This window comes from Penicillium macrosclerotiorum (assembly GCF_028827735.1).
Source record: "Penicillium macrosclerotiorum strain IBT 26536 chromosome Unknown utg000006l_segment0_segment0, whole genome shotgun sequence".
Taxonomy (NCBI): Eukaryota; Fungi; Ascomycota; class Eurotiomycetes; order Eurotiales; family Aspergillaceae; genus Penicillium; species Penicillium macrosclerotiorum.
In genome coordinates, this window is record NW_026643085.1 from 1373280 (window position 1) to 1393534 (window position 20255).

Consider the following 20255-nt stretch of genomic DNA (forward strand, 5'->3'; position numbering starts at 1 on the left):
TGCAGCGCGTCGCAATACCCGCTGGGGCATAATTGCAACATGTCTCCCCTAGCGAAGACCACGACCTGTTGAATGCTCCCCCACCTTTACTTCCTACCATGTCAGCCCAGTCTATGCCATCGAGCAAGATGTGGAAAGTCTCTATTCCCGGAAGAGGGCTTGTGCTATGTTTTGATGGAACTGGCAATACCTTTCAGCCTGATGGAGCTGAGACGAATATCCTGAAAACTTTTCGAATACTCGATCGCAGCCAAGACGAACAGCGTAGAGTCTCTTCCGGGAAAGCTTTCGAGTGTCCAAATATGAAGGACTGACAAATGTGGAATTTGGTGTATTACTATCAGCGCACGACCAAGGCAAAGACTACTTTTCAGCTGGCATTGGAACCCAATTGACACCTGGCTCTCTAGCCAGCAGTAGTTTACGACGAAGTTGGAAACCATGGAGCAACAAAGCGCTCGAACAAGCACCAGGATGTATATTTGACCAACACCTCATCGGCGGATATCGTTTCTTGATGCGACACTATCGCTCACAGTGTGACATTTGCATTTTCGGCTTTTTTAGAGGGGCATACACCGCGATTCCTCAATGAAATGATTTATAAGGCTGGGACTCTCGGCTGTGACAACGAAAAAAATGATTTCTTTGATCTGGAGGACATTTGTGACATGGAAGTTGAGCAACCGTAGCAAGCATGCCGAGCGCGAAGCTGCAGAACGCTTCTTGCAAACCTGTGCCGAGACAACGTGTCGAGAAGTTGGCAGGGTGCAGTTTTTGGGTGTATTTGATACCGTCAATAGCAACTCCGATTTCGATATCAACAAGACACACTGCCTTCAGTACACTATATCCGACATGCAGTTAGTATTGACGAGCACCCATGCCGTTTCCATCCAGTTTTGCTTTATTATTCGAAGAAGCAGAATGAAAAGAATCAGGAGAGCCATTTCGCATCGGCATGGATGAAGAACACATTCTTTCATCTTTGGGCTGAGTTAAGCAGTCGCGGTTTGATGCGAAGGTCAGATTACTGTACCTGCCGCCTTCTCCATCGGACTTTAACCCCATTGAGGAGATTTTTGCCGAGCTGAAGGCTTACATCAAGAAAGCTTGGCCAAATTCTGAAAAGAATCCTGATTAAGGGGTCCATGCTTTCATTGGCAAGAGCGCTGAGGGCCATTTCCGACTTGCAGGTGTAATGATAGAGAAAGCTGAGTGGCTGCCATTCTAGAAAGCGAGGCGTGTTCAATGAGAAGCATAAGCCAGGTTGCATGTGTAATAACCTCTCGAGCATGCCGGCTGGCTCTGTCCCTTAGGTCCTGAAACAATCGTTTCTCTTTTCTTTTCTTTTCTTTTCTTTTTCTTTTTTGGCTGGCGGGGAGACCTTGTGTCTGGTCCTCGCACTGGAAACTACGTATATCCCAAATATTTAGATAAAATCAGAAGAGCCTTCGGCTTATGAGAATAAATCTAATTGTAACTAAATCGAATGAAAGTCTATTATCATTCAAGAAGAGGGAACTATTTGAGTCCAAGAAATCAATGAGTTTAATTATAATTTCAAGGGCAATGGGAGTTGGAGTGGGAAGTTGGCTGCGGGTGTGGGAGAGGATGGAGCAGGAGTGGGCGTGGGCGGAGAGATTCTGCCGCCACTTTAACCTTATCAATCTGGAACAATAAAAACAGCGGCATCTCTCCAACCGCACAACCCTTTGAAAGCTGTCCTAGAAGCTAATTTGCCGAGGACACAAACGGTGCGTATTTAGTGTGGTACACTTGGCAACCACTGAAGTCTGCCGCGGGAATTGGGACCGCGGGGGCGGTGATTCCCTCCTTCTGTCTTGCCTTTCCTTTGTCTACGTTGATTTCCATGTCTGTTCGTTCCAAACAGTTGGCAAAGACCTACTGCTTGGCCTGTTGCTGGCAACACTTCTCATGCACACTGGGCGGGAAACAAGAAGGCGTAAATCACTGCATAGCACCGTGTAAATAGAGGAAGCTCAAAGCCGGATAAGAATGTGGATTGCTTGAATCTGTTAATAAATGTAGAACCCCCAATATAACTGGTGAAGCTACCATGAAAGATAATTCCCTAGATGATTTGTTGAATACAGAAGGGTTCCTGTATTTTCTGTCCCTTCGTTATCATGTCCGTTGCCCGCGTTGTCTATCGCGTGGAGCAGCCGTCGGATGATTTGATCGCGGGCCTGACCGCCTGGTCCGTGCGCGCATCCCCCTTCGCTCGAGTTCGCCTCGCCCCGCGTCTTCCACCTGGTCATCGGTTATCTCGCTTCCGATCTTACCTAGGAGGAAGGGAGCCTAGGACCGCATATTGTTATTTGTGTGTGGCATCCAACGCCACTGTCCATATCTCCTCGATCGTCGTGGTGACTGTCACAATTGACCCGCTTCGACAAGCTGATCGTCCCGAACGCGCGGACAACGACAAACGACAAACGAGACAGCGGACATCAGGCATCAGATCGCAGGGAATGTGGCTCCCTCTTGGTCCACTCAATCGTTTCGTTTTGTCTCCCGTTTCAATGGAGATCCAAGTGCGCTGATTCGTCTTGTCTCCCCGTCGGTATCAGCCGTCCGTTATGGCCTCCACTGGAAAGCCTCCCCTAGACGATTCCCGTCGAACGACGGGGTCGCCCAAAATGAAGACTCGAGGTGAGAAGCACCTGATGCTCCTAGAACTCTTCATTCCCGAGATATCAGGAGCTGTCGGAGCTCTTTGGCAGACGCGCGTCGGATAACATGCTCACTGATGACTTTCAATCCAGAGAACGCGAAAGACACGTTATGTCGCAATGTCACCATCTATGGCCGGTGTCGATATGAAGACAAAGGTGAACTCTAAAGTCTTTAGAGTTGCTGTGGATAAAGTTTGATGGGTTCTGACAATCGGGTTTCTCAAATAGGCTGCGCGTTCAACCATGATCCTTTGAAGGTGGCGGCAAATCAAGCCGAAAGGTAAGGCTCCCCCAGTGTTCCGGATTGAGTCCCGTGAAGCATATAAGCTTATTGACCCTATTTGCCGCGCTGTAGCAATAAGAAACGATTCAATGTGGACTCGCCAAGCTTTACACCATCTCTCCTATCCGGCAATGGCGCATCTGCTCCCAAGAAATCAACCACCATCTCTCCGAAAGCCGCCAGTGCGGCTCCTTTTCAGCCCCGTACTGCGGCTGCGTCGCGTATGATGATTTCCCCTGAAGATGAAATGCAAGTCTCGATACTAACCGACATTAGGTTCCAACACAAGCACCCCAACGGCGCGACAAGAAGCAGGGACGCCCGACTGGACAGTCGCGGAGGTGCAAGAGTTCGTTCCGCAAGGATTTGAGGGGGCGCACGTGGTAAGTTCATCGCCGCTGTTCCTTCCGCTTTCTCGACCGTCCGGCGAACCTTTGTACCGTCACTTCGACGACCTCACACCGTCGAAGCTGCGGCAATGCTGGGGTCTCTTCGTAACCTCTCCACTCGGAGCTTGAATGCCTTGGCCGACGAGTTCGACCCCGTCATGGAGCGAAGTCGATACAATGGTCGCAGTTCCAGTCTTAGCTTTCATGAAGCTAATCCATCCTCCCAGGCATCTCTTCAGGGCAACGGAAATGGCGCTATCGCTGCCTCGGGTGCCTTCGACCCTTTTGTGTCTGCCTCCACGCCCTTATCTGCGGCAGGGGGTGTTGGGCCAGTTTCCAACCCATACTCTCATGACCCAGCTGCCCTGGCTGGGGGAGCTTATTTTGCCAATCAAACAGGCTTTCAGCAACCTGTATGTGAAACTGATAAACGTGGCATTACTCTTCAAAAATGTCCTCCGTCCCTGACTTGAGTTTTAGGTTCAATATCATCTTTATGCTCCTATTGGGCCTCACAACCAGAACACATTGGGCTATCAACGAAACGTCCACGACATATTTCTTCCTACTGATTTCCGTGAAGAGTTACAGAAGAAGGCTGCAGCTACCCTTCAAACCCTCCCCAGTACGTTGGACCGACATGATCGAGTGCGATTGGCCGTCATCTAACAATTACTAGACACCCAACTACCCGCCCAGGTCGACTATTTCCACTCCCTCGTTCCATTAGATCTCAGTCACCAAAAGAATGCTGCAACCTTCGGCTATCCCAGCTGGGTTTATAAAGCACAGTCCAGTAAAGATGGGAATTTTTATGCTCTGCGGAGACTGGAAGGTATAGCTGATTGATATTCACTTTCGAACCATTATAGGAAGCTGACTGTTTTAGGATTCCGACTGACCAATGAGAAAGCCATTCGCTCTGTCCAAGCCTGGAAACGCGTGTGCAATGGAAGCGTGGTGACTGTTCACGACGCCTTCACCAGCCGAAGTTTCCAGGATAGTTCACTAATCTTCGTGACGGATTACCATCCCCTGTCAAAGACGCTTGCCGAGCAACACCTAGGCACCGGAAACCGCTTTCAGGGTCGTCATAATACCCACATCCCTGAGCAGGTTCTCTGGGGCTACATGACTCAGATCGCAAATGCGCTCAAAGCCATCCACACCAATGGTTTGGCTGCGAGAGTTTTGGAGGCGGGTAAAGTCCTCCTGACTGGAAAGAATCGTATCCGCCTGAATGCGTGTGCTATACTGGATGTAGTCCAGTTTGACACGCAGCGGACCGTGGCGGACCTTCAACGCCAAGATTTAGTCAATTTCGGGCAATTGATCGTCACACTAGGTGCCAATCAACCCAACGTCATGCACAATCCAACCAAGGCCATGGAACACTTTACTCGTGCTTATAGCCCCCAGATGAAAAACTCAGTCTTTTGGCTGTTGAATGGATTGCAGAAAGACCAGGATCGTACCATCGACGTCTTCATCACTGGCATTTCGTCCCAGCTGATGTCCACATTTGACTCGGCGCTTCACTTAGATGATCAACTCACCTCCGATCTCTGCCGTGAGCTCGAAAATGGCCGACTTGTGCGCCTGGTGACGAAGATGAATTTTGTGAACGAACGTCCCGAATACGAACACGACCGGCAATGGTCCGAGAGTGGAGAACGCTACTTTTTGAAGATCTTCCGAGACTATGTCTTCCACCAGATAGATGCTTCAGGTGATCCCGTTGTTGACCTCGGACATGTGCTGTCTTGTCTGAATAAACTCGATGCCGGCTCTGACGAGAAGATCACTCTGGTGAGCCGCGATGAGCAGAGCTGCTTCATTGTCAGCTATAAGGAGATCAAGAAGGCTCTGGAGTCCTCCTTCCAGGCGTTGATGAAGCCGACCCGAAGGATGCATTAAGGCCGTTCTATCCAACGTAGTGATTCTCTGTTTTCTTTTTCCTTTCTCTTCGGCGGGGTTTCGGACATGTAGCTACGATCACGACGGTTGCTTGCTTGCCTTCATTATTTGTTTCATCATCTTATCCTTCAGGCCCACCACTTACATACTTGACAGGTGTGCCGTGGATTTGAGAACACAATGTTACCTCTGCTTTCATCTATAGGGCTTCTGTCCTAGAGATCTGTCTCCATGGAATGTTACATTGTGCCCTGTTTTGGCACCAAGGAGAGAACCAGCCCTGCTGCAACCAATGCCTTATTTTATGGAGATACAGACAGATAAAGAATGGAGTAAACTCGAATATTTCAATTCTGCCCAGCAATTCGCCTGTAAAGCCCAAGAGGGACCAGACTACTCAGAAGCAGACAGAACAGATCGATTTTACCCCCAAACCCTCGTTTCATTATAGTTCCTCGACACTCCAAATATCCCGCTCCCCGACATCTTCCCCCAGCCTCTCTTGCAATATCTCCACCGTGATAAACTCCTCTTCCAAGCTCTCATCTCTCCATTCTTCCTTCACTCCAACCGTCCTCGGCGGAATCAAGACCCGGTCCAAGACATGCATGACCCCATCCTTCGCCAGCATATCCCGCAACCTAACCCTCCCAAACCCATTCACCCTCATCACAACCTCCTGCTCGTCCCCCTTCCTCATCAAATCAACTGACACTTTCTTTTGCGCTAACGTGTTTAATTCCAGATGTACAGGTCTCGGATAACCCCGCGACCCCACGATCTGGAGATCACATACCGTACCATCGCAGTCGGACAGCGTGTCGAAGTATAAAGTCTGTCCCGCTACAATATGATACTGCAGCAGCTTCAGCAGTACCTTCCGTCCGCGCAGGGAGAACAGGAACGCATTAGCTTCGGGGCCGAGGGCCTCGAAGGCGTCGTTCGAAGGGACATACGTTGTCCCGCCCCGTCGGCGGCCTTCGGTGAACTGCGCCATGAGACCGGTACGCTCGAGGCCCAGAATAAATGTACTCAGATGCTGCGTGTAGCGCGCGAAGAGCTCGCTTGTGTTGGTGGGTGGGATGAGTAGCTTGTCGATTTGGTGGATTATGCCGTTGCTGACGTGCTAGAGGGAGTTAGAACTGCCCGAGAACCCTGGAACTCGTGGGTTGCTACTTACTACGCTGCCCTCCAGGATCTGGCTGACGCTGTTGAGAAGCAAGTGCGCCCCGTTTACCTCCACTTTGAGACGCTGGGGGACGTCCTTACCTAAATCCGGGCTGGTGAGAAGAGTGGGGAGGGTTTGCTGGGCCTTGATCGTGTTCAGTGGGAAGAGGCCCGGCAGAAGGTGATATCGGAGGATCTGGCGGAGAGCCTCGCGGGAGGGTTGGTCTTCCAATAAGTCGCTCATAGCGCTGTCCGCAGGCGCAAAGATGGTGTAATTGGCCTTTGTGCTGTTGAGCATGCCGAGCAGCTTGTCATCTTGTGCGATGACTTGCGCCAGTCGGGTGGCTGTTTGGCTGCTGTTGAGCCATTGCCATGCTGTGTAATTCCCCTCATAGATCGTGGGTAACGCACAGTTCCTGAAGGTGGCGGGGGTGTCTTTGCGAGGAATCTGGTTGGAGTCATGTCCGTGGCCTGGACAAGGTCGAGGTCGATGGGGATGGCGAGGACGATGCTTTCTAGGTGAGCCATGCTTACCTCCCCCATGGCCCGGACAGCCAGGATGAGGGCTGCACCTTGGCGGCCGTCGACAGCCACCATCTCCTCCTCCTCCTCCTCCTCCTCCTCCTCCATCTCTTCCACCTCCCCCATGTCCGGGGCATCGGTGGGGTCTCTTACCCCCTGGACACCCATGATGGGGTTTGCGGTGGTGTCGATGCCGATGGTGAGGATGGCGTCCAGGACAGTGAGGTTGACGAGGACAGCTGCAATGACCATGATCGGGGGGCTGCTCACCATCATCGTCATCGCCATCTCCCTCTCCGTCTCCACCTCCACGTGGATCACCGTCATCATCATCACCGTCGTCATCGTCGTCACCGTCATCATCATCACATCGACCATTGACCATACTCCAGTCCAACTCATCATCAAGACATGACAATGACAGTGTGGAATCAGCAGCCGGTCCATCAATGCACCGGGATTGAGAGCTGATTACCATCCAGCCTTCATGAGGACGAACTTTGTTATCTTCATCGTGACCGACATTGTCCTCAAATACCCACCCAGAATCCCACTCATCCAAAGCAAAGCAAGTCTTCGAAGAACTCCGGAGACCCTCTTGGTTTGGACTAACTATAGCAGTGCAGGTCGACACCACGGACAGAAAAAAAGCGTAAACCACATGGTGAAAGCAATATACCCAAAACCAGAATTGGCGGGCTGCGGTTGAAAGGCATCGGGCCAAGATCCCATAAGCATATTCTATATTCACATTTCCAGCCAGCCTGGAATATTCATTCTTCTCTTCCATCCCAGGAGACCAGTTACACCAACGGCCCCGCCCAGCAAGCGCCATTCAGTACCTGGAACCTTTCTCGCGTTTTCCCCGCGGCTGCATTGGCGATTCGACCGAGCTACGGTATGTGCCCCGTTGAACAGAGCACGGCATGGCGAGAAGGAAAAAAAAGTGGCAAATAAGACAAATCAACCCATGTGTCATCCATTCTTGATTCCTCCGGGGCTAGTCCGGAGGAACACAGGCAGGGTGAGATCTCAATCGCTAGGCCGAAGTACAAGACGTGACACGGCAACTCTCAATTCACATGCGATGTCCGGACACACCAGCTCTTTGTGGACCATCTAGACATACATTTTATCCAACCAAGCTATCGAAAGCGATGAAAAAAAATAACAGAAAGAAAGAAAGAGACAATATCATCGGAAATAGTCCTTTCATAGCTTCATCAAAATATCGGGGTCATTCCGATTATACCGTTACCCTCCCAATATCCAACATTCTCATTCAGTAATCTATATACAACCTGTCTCTCCCTATTCCATCTGGAAACTGCCATATCTGGTCTAGTCCAAATCCGGAATAGGCAGACCGTTCACGATCTTCACCTTACGGCCCAGCTTGTCTAGTGCGACCTTGGAGTTCTTCGCCCGCAGCTCACTAGTCTCGGCGTCGGAGACGAGGACGAAGTCATATGTCAGTAGGGCGTGGCCCTCGGGGACATTGTATTTTTGGGCGATTTCCGGGCTGGCCTTGCCAATATCTACGGTCAGCGAGTCCTTGACGCCGAAGACAGCGTCCGAGGTCTCGTAGGGGTCGTTGCGGAGGTAGAGAGCACTTGAGATTGTCAGTACTACTTTTCATCCTGGAGGAGGTGCGGACAGACGGAAAAAAAAAAAAAAAAAAAAAAAAAAAAACCGAATGCGAGACAAGGAAAAGCTCATAAAAAGACTCGGGAAGGAGAGGGAATGCCATACGTAATCAAGTTATCGTAACCCTCTTTCTCGAACATGAAATGCATGTGCGACGGGCGGTACGGATGACGATGCAGCTTCTTCAGCAACCGGCCCACGGGCCCATCGTGTGGGATAGGATACGGCACGGGGGTAATGGCCTTGAACCAGAAGATGCCGTCCTGATCGGAGCGCATAATGCAGCGACCATCCGGGCCCTCGCGCCCAGCATACTGCACATCATAATGGCCTGTCGAGTCGGTCTCCCAGATATCGATCTTGACGCCGGAGATGGGGCGGCCCTCGGTGTCGCGCAGAGTGCAGACAACGAGCAGCGGCTCTCCCTTGGGGTCGTGCGACATGGACTCGCCAGCGGGCATCTCCTCGGCGTCGTGGGTGTGGAAAGGGCCGAGGACGGTGCCCTCGGTGGAGCCCGGGGGCTTGGGATGATCGATGGAATCGACGAGGATAGAGAGGCCGAGGACATCTGAGAGCAGGATGAATTCTTGTCGGACTTCGGTGCAGATTTGGCCGACTTCGGTAAGGAAACGGAGGCCGGTCATCCATTCGGCGCTGCTGAGGCGGGTTTCGCGGGCAAAGTCGTGGAGGTGGGTCACCAGGCGCTCGAGGACGTATTTCATGCGCTCATCTTCGCAGAGCGAGTTAATAGTGATGACATTTTCGGTGATGTTCTCGGTGGTGAGATCCTTCATGGGCGGGATCTTGACCTGCGAGGGATCCATGGTGGGGGATTGTGGAGGGGGAATGGGACGTGGAGGCAAGGTGTATATGTCGGCAGTGAGATGGAGGAGTGGAATTGGTCTAGAATGGTGACTGCAGGCTGACCTAGGAGAGCGAAGGTCAAGGAAGGAGGTAACAGGGGATTCGAGAGGAAGAAGTCCCGCCGGGTTGGAATCTGGGGTTCGTTTATATCATCGCCATCCGATCCGGACTTCCCACTCGGCAGTTCCGGTGGGAGCAAGTGGGGTGATTGAGAGAGTTGATTTTATTATGGAGCTGAACGGATAATCGGGCGTTCCATTGGCCTAATTGCCATCGGCTACCAGGCGCTTCTGGGGCTTCTGGGGCATGATCCAGTGTCGAGCCAAAAAAAGCTCCCGCCGAAGCTCGTCCACCCCGCAGCCACGAACCCCGCCCACTCACCGCAGCGGAATTACTGTACGGACATCCCCCACCGTCGCCCGAAGAGCTCTCCTCCCCCCTCCTTCTTGCTTGGATGCCTTCTGCGATATCAGGCCACCTGGGAAGCTCGTCCGATACTGCTTTTCTGCGATCACTTGTCTCCTGTGCTTCGGACTTCAATCAAAACGGATGAGACTATATCCGGTCTTCCCCACAAGACCGTGCGGAACAGGTTCCTCGCATTGGTCAGCATAGCCTAAGCATGGACCGGTGGGGCACAACGGTAGAGATATATCCGCAGATATGCCCGGGTTGGATGCGGGAGATCTCGATCCACAGACACGCAGGATAATGTCTGCCTGGTGCGGTGTTCTGATCCGGGCTGTCGCTGCTTCTGGGAGGTGATCATCTCCAGGTTCTGTGACTGTTTAGCGTGATATTGTTCGAGCGGAGTTGATAACGAGAATATCGAGGGAGCTGCGAGATCAACCCTGATAATAGCTATTCTCTGCCTCCAAAACCTAGGTCTCCGTCCGTTCTCCCCTCATCCCAACCTGCTGCCTCGATCGACCTGGACACATCCCCAGGTCCCCTAGAATCCAAGGCCTTTGTCTTCGATTTTCTCCTTATAGCGCCTGTGCCCGTATTTCTAGCTCATATTATGGAGCACCAGTACTGGGCCGATCCTATTCTTTACGAAAGAAATAACTCGAGCTAGAGCAGAGCGCTTTCGTCGTCTCGGGTAGCTCCCTCTAGAATTGAAGCTGAGAACGCTATTAGGGATGGCCCTGGTCGAACAGTACTAACGGAAGTGAGTTTATTTGTTAATAAGATATAGACCTTGTGGCTACGACGACCACTACAACTATTTCACCACCTCATCGTCGATTAACGGTACCAGCCTGTCTGTTACCAATCGTCTGATCCCACGCTCAGTCGTCCATAACAACCTTGCTGCCGCCGTAGACACGATCGCCGCCATCACGAAGAACAATTCCGCAGCCGTAAAATTTTGTCATCGTGCACAACAACCTGACGCACCAAAATGTGGGCAACACTCCCAGGTCAAACGCGGTGCTCCCCGCATGGTGTGACTCGCTCTTTCTCCTGACTTTTGGCCTGGAGTTGGCGTTGATGGCCTCGTGGGAAGTCATACAGACGCACCAGAAAGGAATCAACGGATGGATGGATACGTTTCGGGCCTGACGCCCGCGAGCGGAAATTATCCCAATGAGGCGACATTTGAGATTATTTTGGCCTCAATGATGACCGGTTGGCGGCCTTGAAGGGCGGGTATGGTCCAATCTCTCTCTTTTGGGCCAATGCGGCGGTGGGCAGCGACATAGTGTGGAAGGCAGCACTGGCGGAGGTAAGCGGACGATTGGACCGGATAGATTGATGGCTGGATGGCTGGATGAAATGAGCCATCAAGGTCCCCCTTTGCCCTCCCCTCCTCCTTTCGTTTTTTTTCGTATCAGATGGCGGATGGTCGGGGTTATAGATAGAGATAGAAGAAGAAAGGTCAAGCTGACGAGAAAAAGCACCTTTGTTCATTAATTAGCCCGACCTACCTAGACTCGGTCTACTAGGCTCTAGAACTACTCTAAATCAGTTGGATGGTATGAAGTCGCCCCAAAACAAAGCATAGCCACTGTACATTCACTTCTTTCACTCAATCCAGACACCCCCGCCCCACTCTCTTACAGGCCCGCGGCGTGGGAAATGCCTGGTTGGCGGGTTTCGAGAATCTTGATCGTCTGTTCGAAGACCTTGGTCTGTGCCCGGCGTCCAACATCGGTATAGATCCAGGACTCCACGTTTTGGCTTGTGCCATCGCTCTGGTATTCGCCATGCGAACTGACGGGGGCCGCAGCGGCCAGCACTAATGTCCGGCCACCGACTTCGGTCGTCCGATCGAAGATCCAGCGGAGGAAGCGGATAATCGCCGGCGGTTTCTCACCACTGCGGTCGAGGTTAGAGGTACAAAGACCTGGATTGACTAGATTAATGATCACGGGGGGATTTGTGGTTTCTTTCTTGCCCTTGAGCCGGGCGACAAGTTCGCGGGTGAAAAGCACCTCGATCAACTTGGTAGCCTGGTATCTTTTCGAATCATCAGTCTTCCGATCTGGGCCCCCGTCGAGGACATAAAGACGCTCACCTTGGTTGTTGACTAAAGTCCTTTTTCTCGTTCAACTGGGCGTACAGATCTGGGGCATTGATCTCAGGGAATTTGGCCAAGCGGTGCGCCTCAGAGCTCACAACCGCCAGATGCGGCAGGGAATCCGGGTAATTGCTCTTCGTCTCGTTGAGTTTGGGGAGCAGGGCCAGAGCAAGGAGAAAGGTGTTAAGTACGTTGACCTGGACCGCCTGTTCGAAGTCCTCACACAGCTTCCACTCGCCCGAGTTGATGCCCGCATTTTCGACAACCACGTCCAGCCGGGTCAACTCTGTTTTCACCTTGTCGGCGAATGCAAGCGTCGAAGCAGTGCTCGACTGATCGAGGGGCCACACTTCGATCGCATCGGGGTCTGACCGCGTCGGGACACTTTTCACGAGCTCCTCCTTGGCCGTCTGGCCCTTACTGACTGTGCGGACGGCGAGAATCAGCCGAGCACAGTTCAAGCGATAGAAATGACGCGCCGCCTCTAGTCCAAGTCCAGTGTTGGAGCCGGTGATGATGACGGTTTGTCCAGCAAAGGAGTGCTGGGGAAGGGGCGGGGTGACGAAGAGCTGCGAGTAGAAAAAGAGGCAGAGGCCAGCACCCACCTTAGGCTCGATGGGGAATTCAAGCGGCTGGTTAGGCGGCATGGCTATTCTTCAGGGGAGTGATAGAGGGGTGATTAAGGTTGAGGAGAGATGGACGTTCGCAGAGGAGTCGAGGAGGACCGGGCGAAGGTTTATTGGGAACAATGGAGTATATATAGACAAATCTTAAAATTGAGGGTGCGAGATCCGGGATGGGAGCTGGGGAGCTTCTGCCCGCAGTAGGATATCAGGAGTCCATATGGGCGCGAATATCCCATGCACAGCCCTGAGATGTCACTGTCGGAGGTGGGAAGGGGCCTGTATTTCGGGAATCTTTGCTGGTAAGCTGGGACTTTACTCTTTAGCCTTTCGGTCCGGCAAGACGGCAACGGGGCAGATCATCCCGCCGAGTGGAGGAACAAGGCTGCTAACTTGATCGGCCCGTGATTAGCTTGGTTCCGCCCCGTGTTTGGGGCTCCACCCCCACGCGGGCTGCGGCCCAACAGTTGCTCCGCCGGATGGCAAGTAATGCTTCGGGTCATCATTCTCGGTATTCTAGGTATTCTAGGTGCTGATATCAAGATTGCTTATGTTCCCGCAATCGTGCTTTTCGTTGATTGGTCGGGTTATTAATTGGGTCCACGGCCGGTTCACGGACCCCGGACGAATCGTGTCGGTACGTGTGATATTGAGCGCTGATAGCCTGATCTATGAAAATACGCTTCTTGTGAGGGCTGCATGCACCCCTTTCTTTAGAACGGATGGGTTAATTGCTAAACTAGGCGGTTGTAGCGGTCTGTAGAGCCCCCTCGGCGCTCGCTTCCGCGATTCCCCAGCCTTGGACACAAGTTTCAAGAATCCAGTCCACGTCCTTCTGCGGCACGCTCACCATTCTGTCATTCGCACCTCTCACCATCTTCGCGCATTCGCAATTGAACTAGAGGGGAAAAAAAAAAAAAAAAAAAAAAAAAAAAAAACAAGCAAAACGCCATGGAACCGTTTGAGCACTCGGAATCCGGACGAATTCAGCCGACACCGGGTTGTCCTGGCAAAACGAAGTACGATCCTGTAAGCATGTATCATCCCCTGGTGCTCGCCTCGATGCATGCTTACGGTGCTACCCACTCAGAACTTTAAGCCATTGTTCCCCGCAGTGCAAAACACTCAGACGTAGGCTTGCTGACCCCTGTTTGTCTTGATCTCAAAGTGACCGTTGGACTAGACGGATAACGCTCAGCATGCGTATGTTGGGCAGTGGTTGATACGATGCTGTATCGATCCTCAGCCCTTATGGATTGCGCCATTGCAAGATGATTTCATGAATCGTGCCGTTCCCCTTTAGCCCCCAATCCCTGACTATGTAGCCGCCCCCTCTGCTTTCTCTCCCTTGGCCCTTTAGGGATAACGCGTCCGTCCCTATCCGTGACAATGGCCAACGCCCTATCTCATGTTCAGTTACTCATTCACGCAGGACTCGAAAGCCAAGTCCTGTTACCCTCCGACCCAGAATACGCCACTCGGCAGGCTTCCGACTGGTCTAAAAATGCACAGATCTCCCCCGGCTGTATTCTTCGATCAAAGTCCGCCGAGGAGGTCTCGACGGCGCTCCAAGCGCTGGCGACCGCTGACCAAAAGTTCGCCATCAGCAGTAGCGGCCACACGCAGTATGCGGGCACCAACAGCATCAAGGGCGGCGTGACGATCGATCTTGATCTACTGAATTGGACGCACTTTGATGGGATGACTGAGACGGTGCAGATTGGGCCCGAGAACCGCTGGAAGGAACTCTCCGAGGCGCTTCAGGAGCATGGTCGCGTGGGCATACTTTACCGACAATGTAGATGAGAATCCGAAGAGTCATCTGCTCTTCTTCGTGACTTATACTGAACCGCTCTTATTCACACGAGGTTGATTGTCTGACTCAGCCTGCAGTGAGCCCTAAACATCTGAATCTATGAGAAACCGATGCGATTAACAATTCAAAGCCAAACTTCCAGGACGTCGTCATTGTGGTCGCCTATGTGCAGCTGGCCGGAATTGTCAAGGCGCTCGCGTACAAGGATTCCCTGGCACTTACTCCCATGGTTGACACTATTCCAAAATGACCGCCACCGTCTCAGTGGTGTCTGAATGCGACATTGCGCCGCAGGACTATTAGTGAGCATGCCTCCCCCGCCCTCTCTCTCTCTCCTCCAGTCGTATCTGACTTCACTGTTGAGTCAATGATTAACTCCTCCACCATCGGCCTCTGACAAACAGCAATATATTCTTCACGTCCTGCTTCAAAAACGACGCTCGCATCGTTGCCAAGACCGCCGAACTGCACGAGTCTGTAGTGGATGAAGTCAAATCCTTCATTTTAGACGGGGATTTCATTACGCAATGTCTCGAACAGCCCCTGCCCACTCGCTACGGCCAGCTCCCGACCCAGATGGGCGATAACATCATGGGTGTCTCCACCCAGCCTGTGAACGGGCTGCTCTTTGTCGCTTTCGCCATGTTGCGCACGCCCGAACAGGAGGCATCCGTCTACTCGAAGTTAAAAGCTTGGGTTGAAGAAGTGAAGCAATTCGTAGCGGAGGTGGACCCCACCATGGTACTCTGGACTGAGTCTACATGAATTATGCCGATAAAAGCCAGGAGGTGTTGGCTGGGTACCGGGCGGAGAACGTAGCGAAACTGCAACATGTGGCCGCCAAGTATGATCACCAAGTGGTGTTTCAGACGCTGTGCCCTGGTGGATTTAAGATGGACATGATGGATAAGCTTGACCGGGGACTGTATATCCTATATCCCATGAGAGTTTAATGCCATCGGTCCCGTTGGATTTAGGGGGTTTGAACTTAACTATGGTGTCACATGTTGCTAACTAGCCACTGTGAGTAGAACGTTGGAGAGAAAATAAAACGGCAAGATATGAAGAATGTGAAGATTAAATGAATTGACATTGCCACAGGAGGATAATTACGGTTTGGAGCGACTTAAATGCCCATGATTCCCCTACATATATATACGAGTGTTCGTAGCTTGATATGAGAATGTTATTTCTGAGACTGCCAAGAGATATATGTAGGTAGTAGACGACACAAACACGAAAAAAAATCAAACAAATAAGAAACATATTGTGGATATCATACTACATGCACTCAGAAAGAATCAATTCGCCTCCTAGCCTGTCCGGTATCGCCAACGCTGACATTTATACAACACAAGAGAAATTCAAGAAGGAAAAAAAGTATACACGAAGGCAAAAAGGGCGTCTGCCTTACGCCTGCACCAGGCGCCGCTCATGGTCTCGATCTCGGTCCCGGTCGCGATCCGCGTCTTGTTCATTGCTTTGCCTTTCGCCAGCTCGCTCCGCGCCGCGTTCCTTCTCCTGCACGGCAGCGGCAACACGGGCATGATGGTCAACAGTATCAAGAATGGCCTGCATGAGACGCTGGTTCGCATCCGGGTCATCGTCTTCGGAAGGCCGCGACGAATGGCCTTGGTGCGGGGCACGGCCGCTCCCTTCCGTCTCGCTCATTGCGCGACGAGGGGAATTGCCAGATGGAGGGAAGCTAAGGGAAGCTCCAGAGCCCGAGGTATTATGAGGCGCTCCGGGAGCCGACTCGCGGCGGCTGTGGCCAGAGTAATGCGCATCGCTGAGCGGCTCGGGACCTCGCACGAGGCGCTCGGCGGAGATGGGAGCACTCGGAGAGGCCGCAAATGTCGGCAGTGGCAGGGCGGGTCCGCGCTCATCGTCGATGGGGTCGCGCGGCTCACGGGGCATCGGGGTGTTCCAAACGGCGCGGAGCTCTTCCTCCTTCACGTCGCGCCAGGAGCACTTGGCATGCTTCTTGGTGCAGCCCACGCAGGCAGTCAAATTCTTGAGACAGTCCATGTGCAGGCGGCGGCATCGGTCACAGGGTGGGTTGACTCGCTCCCCACGAGGGAGCTCTTCCATGCGGGCGACCATCTCCAGCTTGAATGGACCACCGTCATCTTTTTCCTGAGAGGCTGCCTTTGGTGGCGGGAGGAGGGAGGATGGCGTATGAGGGATGGCCACGGGGGTTGTCGCGTTGGTGTTACTGGCTGTGCTGGGGTTGTTGGCATTGTTGGTGTTGTTGATACTGGTGTTATAAAGACTATAGTCTGCTGGATCGGACCCGCGTGGCCGTGGTCGAACCGGATTGATGGAGCCTGTCGCTTCGTCGTACCCACGAGCCTGACGGTCTGCGGTGGTGAAAAATTTCTTCATCAGCTCGGCCCGGGTCGTGGGAGATGCGCCCTTGATGGAAGTTCCATTAATTATGGTGATGTTATCCGTGTTCGAATGTGAGAACATGAACTGCGACGATAACGGATTCTCTTCGGACGGCTCGCCATCCGGACGGTTCGCATTGACCGCCACGAAGCCCGAGGGGGACGTGTTAGATGAATGTCCGTTGGTGGCGCCATGGTTGCTCATCTCGCGCCATACGTCGGCAGCCGCAGCACGCGACTGTGCATTCAAAGAGGCGTCGTTTTCTCGACGGCTCACGATGGCGGTGCGGCGGTTTTTCAGGCGATAACTGAGCTGACGAGCTCGGGCCGACACTGAGCGCAAGACGGTTAGACCTTTGTCTTCTGCAAATATTCATAGCACACACATGCGCAACTTACCTTGGTCTGCCATCTGGATTATATGCTGCAAGTTCTTTTCCAGAATCTCCAGTGCGCCGAGCTCTTTCTCCTCATCCTCGATGATGGGCTGCGGCGGGATCATCTTTTGAGGCATGCCGGACGCAATCAGCACAAAGTCCTCCTCACTAATCTCCACGCGGCATTGTTTGGTATAAAACTGGCAGACTCGGACGCCGTTGCGCGACTTCTCCAAATTGAACTGCTCCGGTTTGCTCTTGGCGAATTCGACCACGTCCAACCAAGTCACGCTGGGACCGTCCTTGCCATGCGATTTGAGCACCCGCGGGGGCCGTCGAAGAGGCGCTCAAAGCGCTTGATCAGGATCGGTCCCAACGGACATGCGCCTAGGTTTCCGGCGATGCTCTCGTGGCGATGCAGAACTCCGTCGTATTCGCCGATCAAGTGGACGATGGCGGGCATAGTATCTTCCACCGAGACTAGCGGGAGGTTGTCCGGGTATTGTCGAGCGAGATAGTTGATTTGCAGGTGGCTCGAGTGCGTCTTGGGCACCTTGGAATGGGGCGCTTGCGACTGGTCGGCCGGCGATCGGGGTCGTTTGTTCGACACCTCGGTCGCGGGGCGGGGCTCCATGGTGGAATTGGCCTGAGGAAGGCGAGATGCGATATACAAAATAGGGTCTCAGGATATGTAGCAGGGCTCAATTGACCGTGGAAGATTGTCGCCCAAGGAGGACAAAAAAGAAGGGGCAAAAGAAAAGAACGGTCAAAGACTTGCGGCCGGGGTGGAGGCCAGGCCGGGGCGGGCGTCAAGACCGAGGGCGGAATACAGAGGGTGCGGGTTGAGCCGCTGGTGGAGAGGGCGGTAAAAGGATCAAGCCAGCACCCATGAAGGTCCCGTTGGTAAAGGATGAGAGGGTGGGAAGACGTACAGGAGGAGGAGAAGAGAAGAAGGGAAGGAAAAAGCGTCAAGGAACTGCGCCAGGGAAAACGTGATTGGATCCCGGCCCCCCTTTAGACGGTCGGGAACTTGGGAGAGGAGTGGGCAGAACGGAGTCGCCAGTACCTGACCTGGGCCGGGAGGGCTGATGACGCCCGGCGTACCCAGTACCCAGCGGAGTCCCGCGGGGGGTTCCGCTGGCATGCAATATGCGCTGGCACCCTCTCCGCCTCCGAAGCCTCGCTCTCCGGTACCTCTGGACGTGCTTTCTATGCACCCATCTTGAAAGCTTGGATGATTTCAATCCTAGATTTTTACATTCTGTGTCTCCTCCAGGCCCTTGCTGATCTCCTAAAAAATAAGCCTTCAGCCTTGTGGAGAAGGTATTGAGGGTTTATTGCTGATGCCTGGAGTTGGGACCGCTCTCGCGCCGCGCGTTCCCATTCTGGATTCCCGCTGAGGCCTTCCGGTACCCAGCCAATACCGTTACCGTACCGGCGGGATCTCGAGTGGCGGTAAGGCGGAGGGGATTTGGGGGGCTTTATTGGTTTTCCACTGGTCACGTCCCGTCACGAGTCCCTCCCACAATCACGCTCAGTCACGTTGGCAGTCCCGTGTCTCGAGCCAGGCTGATAGTACCAGGCACTCCATACTAAAATCCCACGACTCAGGCTGACCTGTGCACTATCGCCCCATTGCTCCTTCCCAGTGAAAATCCCTCATACATTCCCCGCCCTCCCAATCGCCCTCTCCCTTCCAAACCTGAACTGCCTTGACTTGCCGAAACCCGAAAAGCGGTCGGGCCATCTTCTCCGCCAACCACACTCCCCGTGACGCCCCTCCCTCTGTCGCTTCTGATCCCCTGGGTTTAACCTCTTTCCTCCCACTCCCTCCCCCCCCCTCTCACCGCTCTCAGACCCCATGTCCGAACGAGGCTCCTTCCGTGGCCGTGGCGGTGGCCGCGGCGGTCGCCAGCAGCAGAAAAGCGGCGGTGGTAGCAACCAGCAAGAGAAGCCCAAGAAGGAAAATATCCTCGACCTCAACAAGTATATGGACAAGGAGGTCCAGGTCAAGTTCAATGGTGGCAGGGAAGGTAAGCTTCTTTCAATTGATGCCCCATCTTTCAGTCTATCCATCCACTTGATGCCCCAATTGGTGGTTTATTGCGAGCTATCAAAATGCTGATTGACCTAGTTACTGGCACGCTGAAGGGCTATGATCAGCTGATGAACCTCGTCCTCGACGATGTCAAGGAGTCCATGCGCGGTAAGGAGCTCCTTTTTTCAATTTTCTTTTTCTTTTCTCTTCAACTCCTTATGTAGTCCTAATGGAGGGCTCTCGTTGTTTATGTCGGCTAACCTCCCCCTCACAGATGAGGAAGGCAACCAGACCACCCGTTCTCTGGGCCTGATTGTTGCCCGTGGCACGCTCATCGTGCTGATCTCCCCTGCCGATGGCAGTGAGGAGATTCCGAACCCGTTCGTGCAGCCCGAGGAGTAGACATCCTCTACCTCTCCCTGCTGTCGGGGACAACCCTGGTCTAGCCATGGCGGAGCAACCGGGCCCGTGGCCTTATTTGCTTCGGATGCAATAGGAGCCGTGAACATGAAAGAGAGGAAGAGCCTCATGACTTGCTCCTGGGCCCCGAGGCCCCAATCAATCAATAGCCCCCGACATGTCGCGTGGACCCAAATTGTCTGGCCCGGCCGGAGTCGATTGCTCTTTGGAGCTACGAAGGGAACGAATGCACTACGACGGTTTCTTTTTTCCCTTTCTTTTGATCCCTGCTACCTCTTATCTCATCACAATTTCCTGTTTTTGATCCTACAGACTCAATGTATGATAAGAATTGTCCTATCACCACCTGGTCTGATCCTCCTGTCCCCCCCCCCCCCTCCGAGGCGATCCTACATCTCTCCTCTACAGAAGCAGGAGCAGAAAATCATCCTCAACTCGCTGGATATGCAAAACAATTAAATATACGGCCCTGAGCAACCGAGATTCGCCATCGGTTGATCAACCAGTGCCTCAAATCACAAGATTAAAGAGCCCCAAAGTCCACGAAGTCACAAGCCGTAACGTAAATTCTAACTCTGA

At 53.0% G+C, this 20255-nt stretch overlaps 8 protein-coding genes across 8 annotated transcripts; 4 read left to right on the top strand and 4 right to left on the bottom strand.

The window, feature by feature from the left end:
- Nucleotides 1–2150: 2150 nt before the first annotated feature.
- Nucleotides 2151–2567, top strand: N7462_005779 (uncharacterized protein; the record flags this gene model as incomplete). Its single annotated transcript, XM_057077497.1, has 1 exon — nt 2151–2567. One exon carries the CDS (start codon nt 2151–2153, stop codon nt 2565–2567), a length of 417 nt encoding a protein of 138 aa, XP_056933077.1.
- Nucleotides 2568–2603: 36 nt separating this feature from the next.
- On the top strand, nt 2604–5288 carry N7462_005780 (PAN-complex poly(A)-binding subunit PAN3; the record flags this gene model as incomplete). Its single annotated transcript, XM_057077498.1, has 9 exons — nt 2604–2676; nt 2790–2855; nt 2928–2979; nt 3055–3203; nt 3259–3365; nt 3599–3784; nt 3852–3996; nt 4051–4206; nt 4261–5288. 9 exons carry the CDS (start codon nt 2604–2606, stop codon nt 5286–5288), a joined length of 1962 nt encoding a protein of 653 aa, XP_056933078.1.
- Nucleotides 5289–5733: 445 nt separating this feature from the next.
- N7462_005781 (fasciclin domain-containing protein) lies at nt 5734–7229 on the bottom strand (the record flags this gene model as incomplete). The annotated part of the gene is made up of 3 exons (XM_057077499.1): nt 5734–6414; nt 6469–6903; nt 6990–7229. The coding sequence occupies 3 exons, from the start codon at nt 7227–7229 to the stop codon at nt 5734–5736; spliced, it is 1356 nt and encodes a 451-aa protein (XP_056933079.1).
- A 1089-nt stretch (nt 7230–8318) lies between these two features.
- Nucleotides 8319–9448, bottom strand: N7462_005782 (intradiol ring-cleavage dioxygenase; the record flags this gene model as incomplete). Its single annotated transcript, XM_057077500.1, has 2 exons — nt 8319–8589; nt 8730–9448. The coding sequence occupies 2 exons, from the start codon at nt 9446–9448 to the stop codon at nt 8319–8321; spliced, it is 990 nt and encodes a 329-aa protein (XP_056933080.1).
- Nucleotides 9449–11554: 2106 nt separating this feature from the next.
- On the bottom strand, nt 11555–12659 carry N7462_005783 (uncharacterized protein; the record flags this gene model as incomplete). Its single annotated transcript, XM_057077501.1, has 2 exons — nt 11555–11951; nt 12010–12659. Coding segments are annotated over 2 exons (1047 nt in total), but the record flags the coding sequence as incomplete, so codon positions are not given.
- A 1365-nt stretch (nt 12660–14024) lies between these two features.
- N7462_005784 (FAD-binding domain-containing protein) lies at nt 14025–14441 on the top strand (the record flags this gene model as incomplete). Its single annotated transcript, XM_057077502.1, has 1 exon — nt 14025–14441. The coding sequence occupies one exon, from the start codon at nt 14025–14027 to the stop codon at nt 14439–14441; it is 417 nt and encodes a 138-aa protein (XP_056933082.1).
- Nucleotides 14442–15861: 1420 nt separating this feature from the next.
- N7462_005785 (Zn(II)2Cys6 transcription factor domain-containing protein) lies at nt 15862–17852 on the bottom strand (the record flags this gene model as incomplete). The annotated part of the gene is made up of 3 exons (XM_057077503.1): nt 15862–17174; nt 17241–17564; nt 17600–17852. 3 exons carry the CDS (start codon nt 17850–17852, stop codon nt 15862–15864), a joined length of 1890 nt encoding a protein of 629 aa, XP_056933083.1.
- Nucleotides 17853–19079: 1227 nt separating this feature from the next.
- Nucleotides 19080–19658, top strand: N7462_005786 (U6 snRNA-associated Sm-like protein LSm7; the record flags this gene model as incomplete). The annotated part of the gene is made up of 3 exons (XM_057077504.1): nt 19080–19251; nt 19353–19424; nt 19531–19658. 3 exons carry the CDS (start codon nt 19080–19082, stop codon nt 19656–19658), a joined length of 372 nt encoding a protein of 123 aa, XP_056933084.1.
- Between the last annotated feature and the right edge of the window lie 597 nt (nt 19659–20255).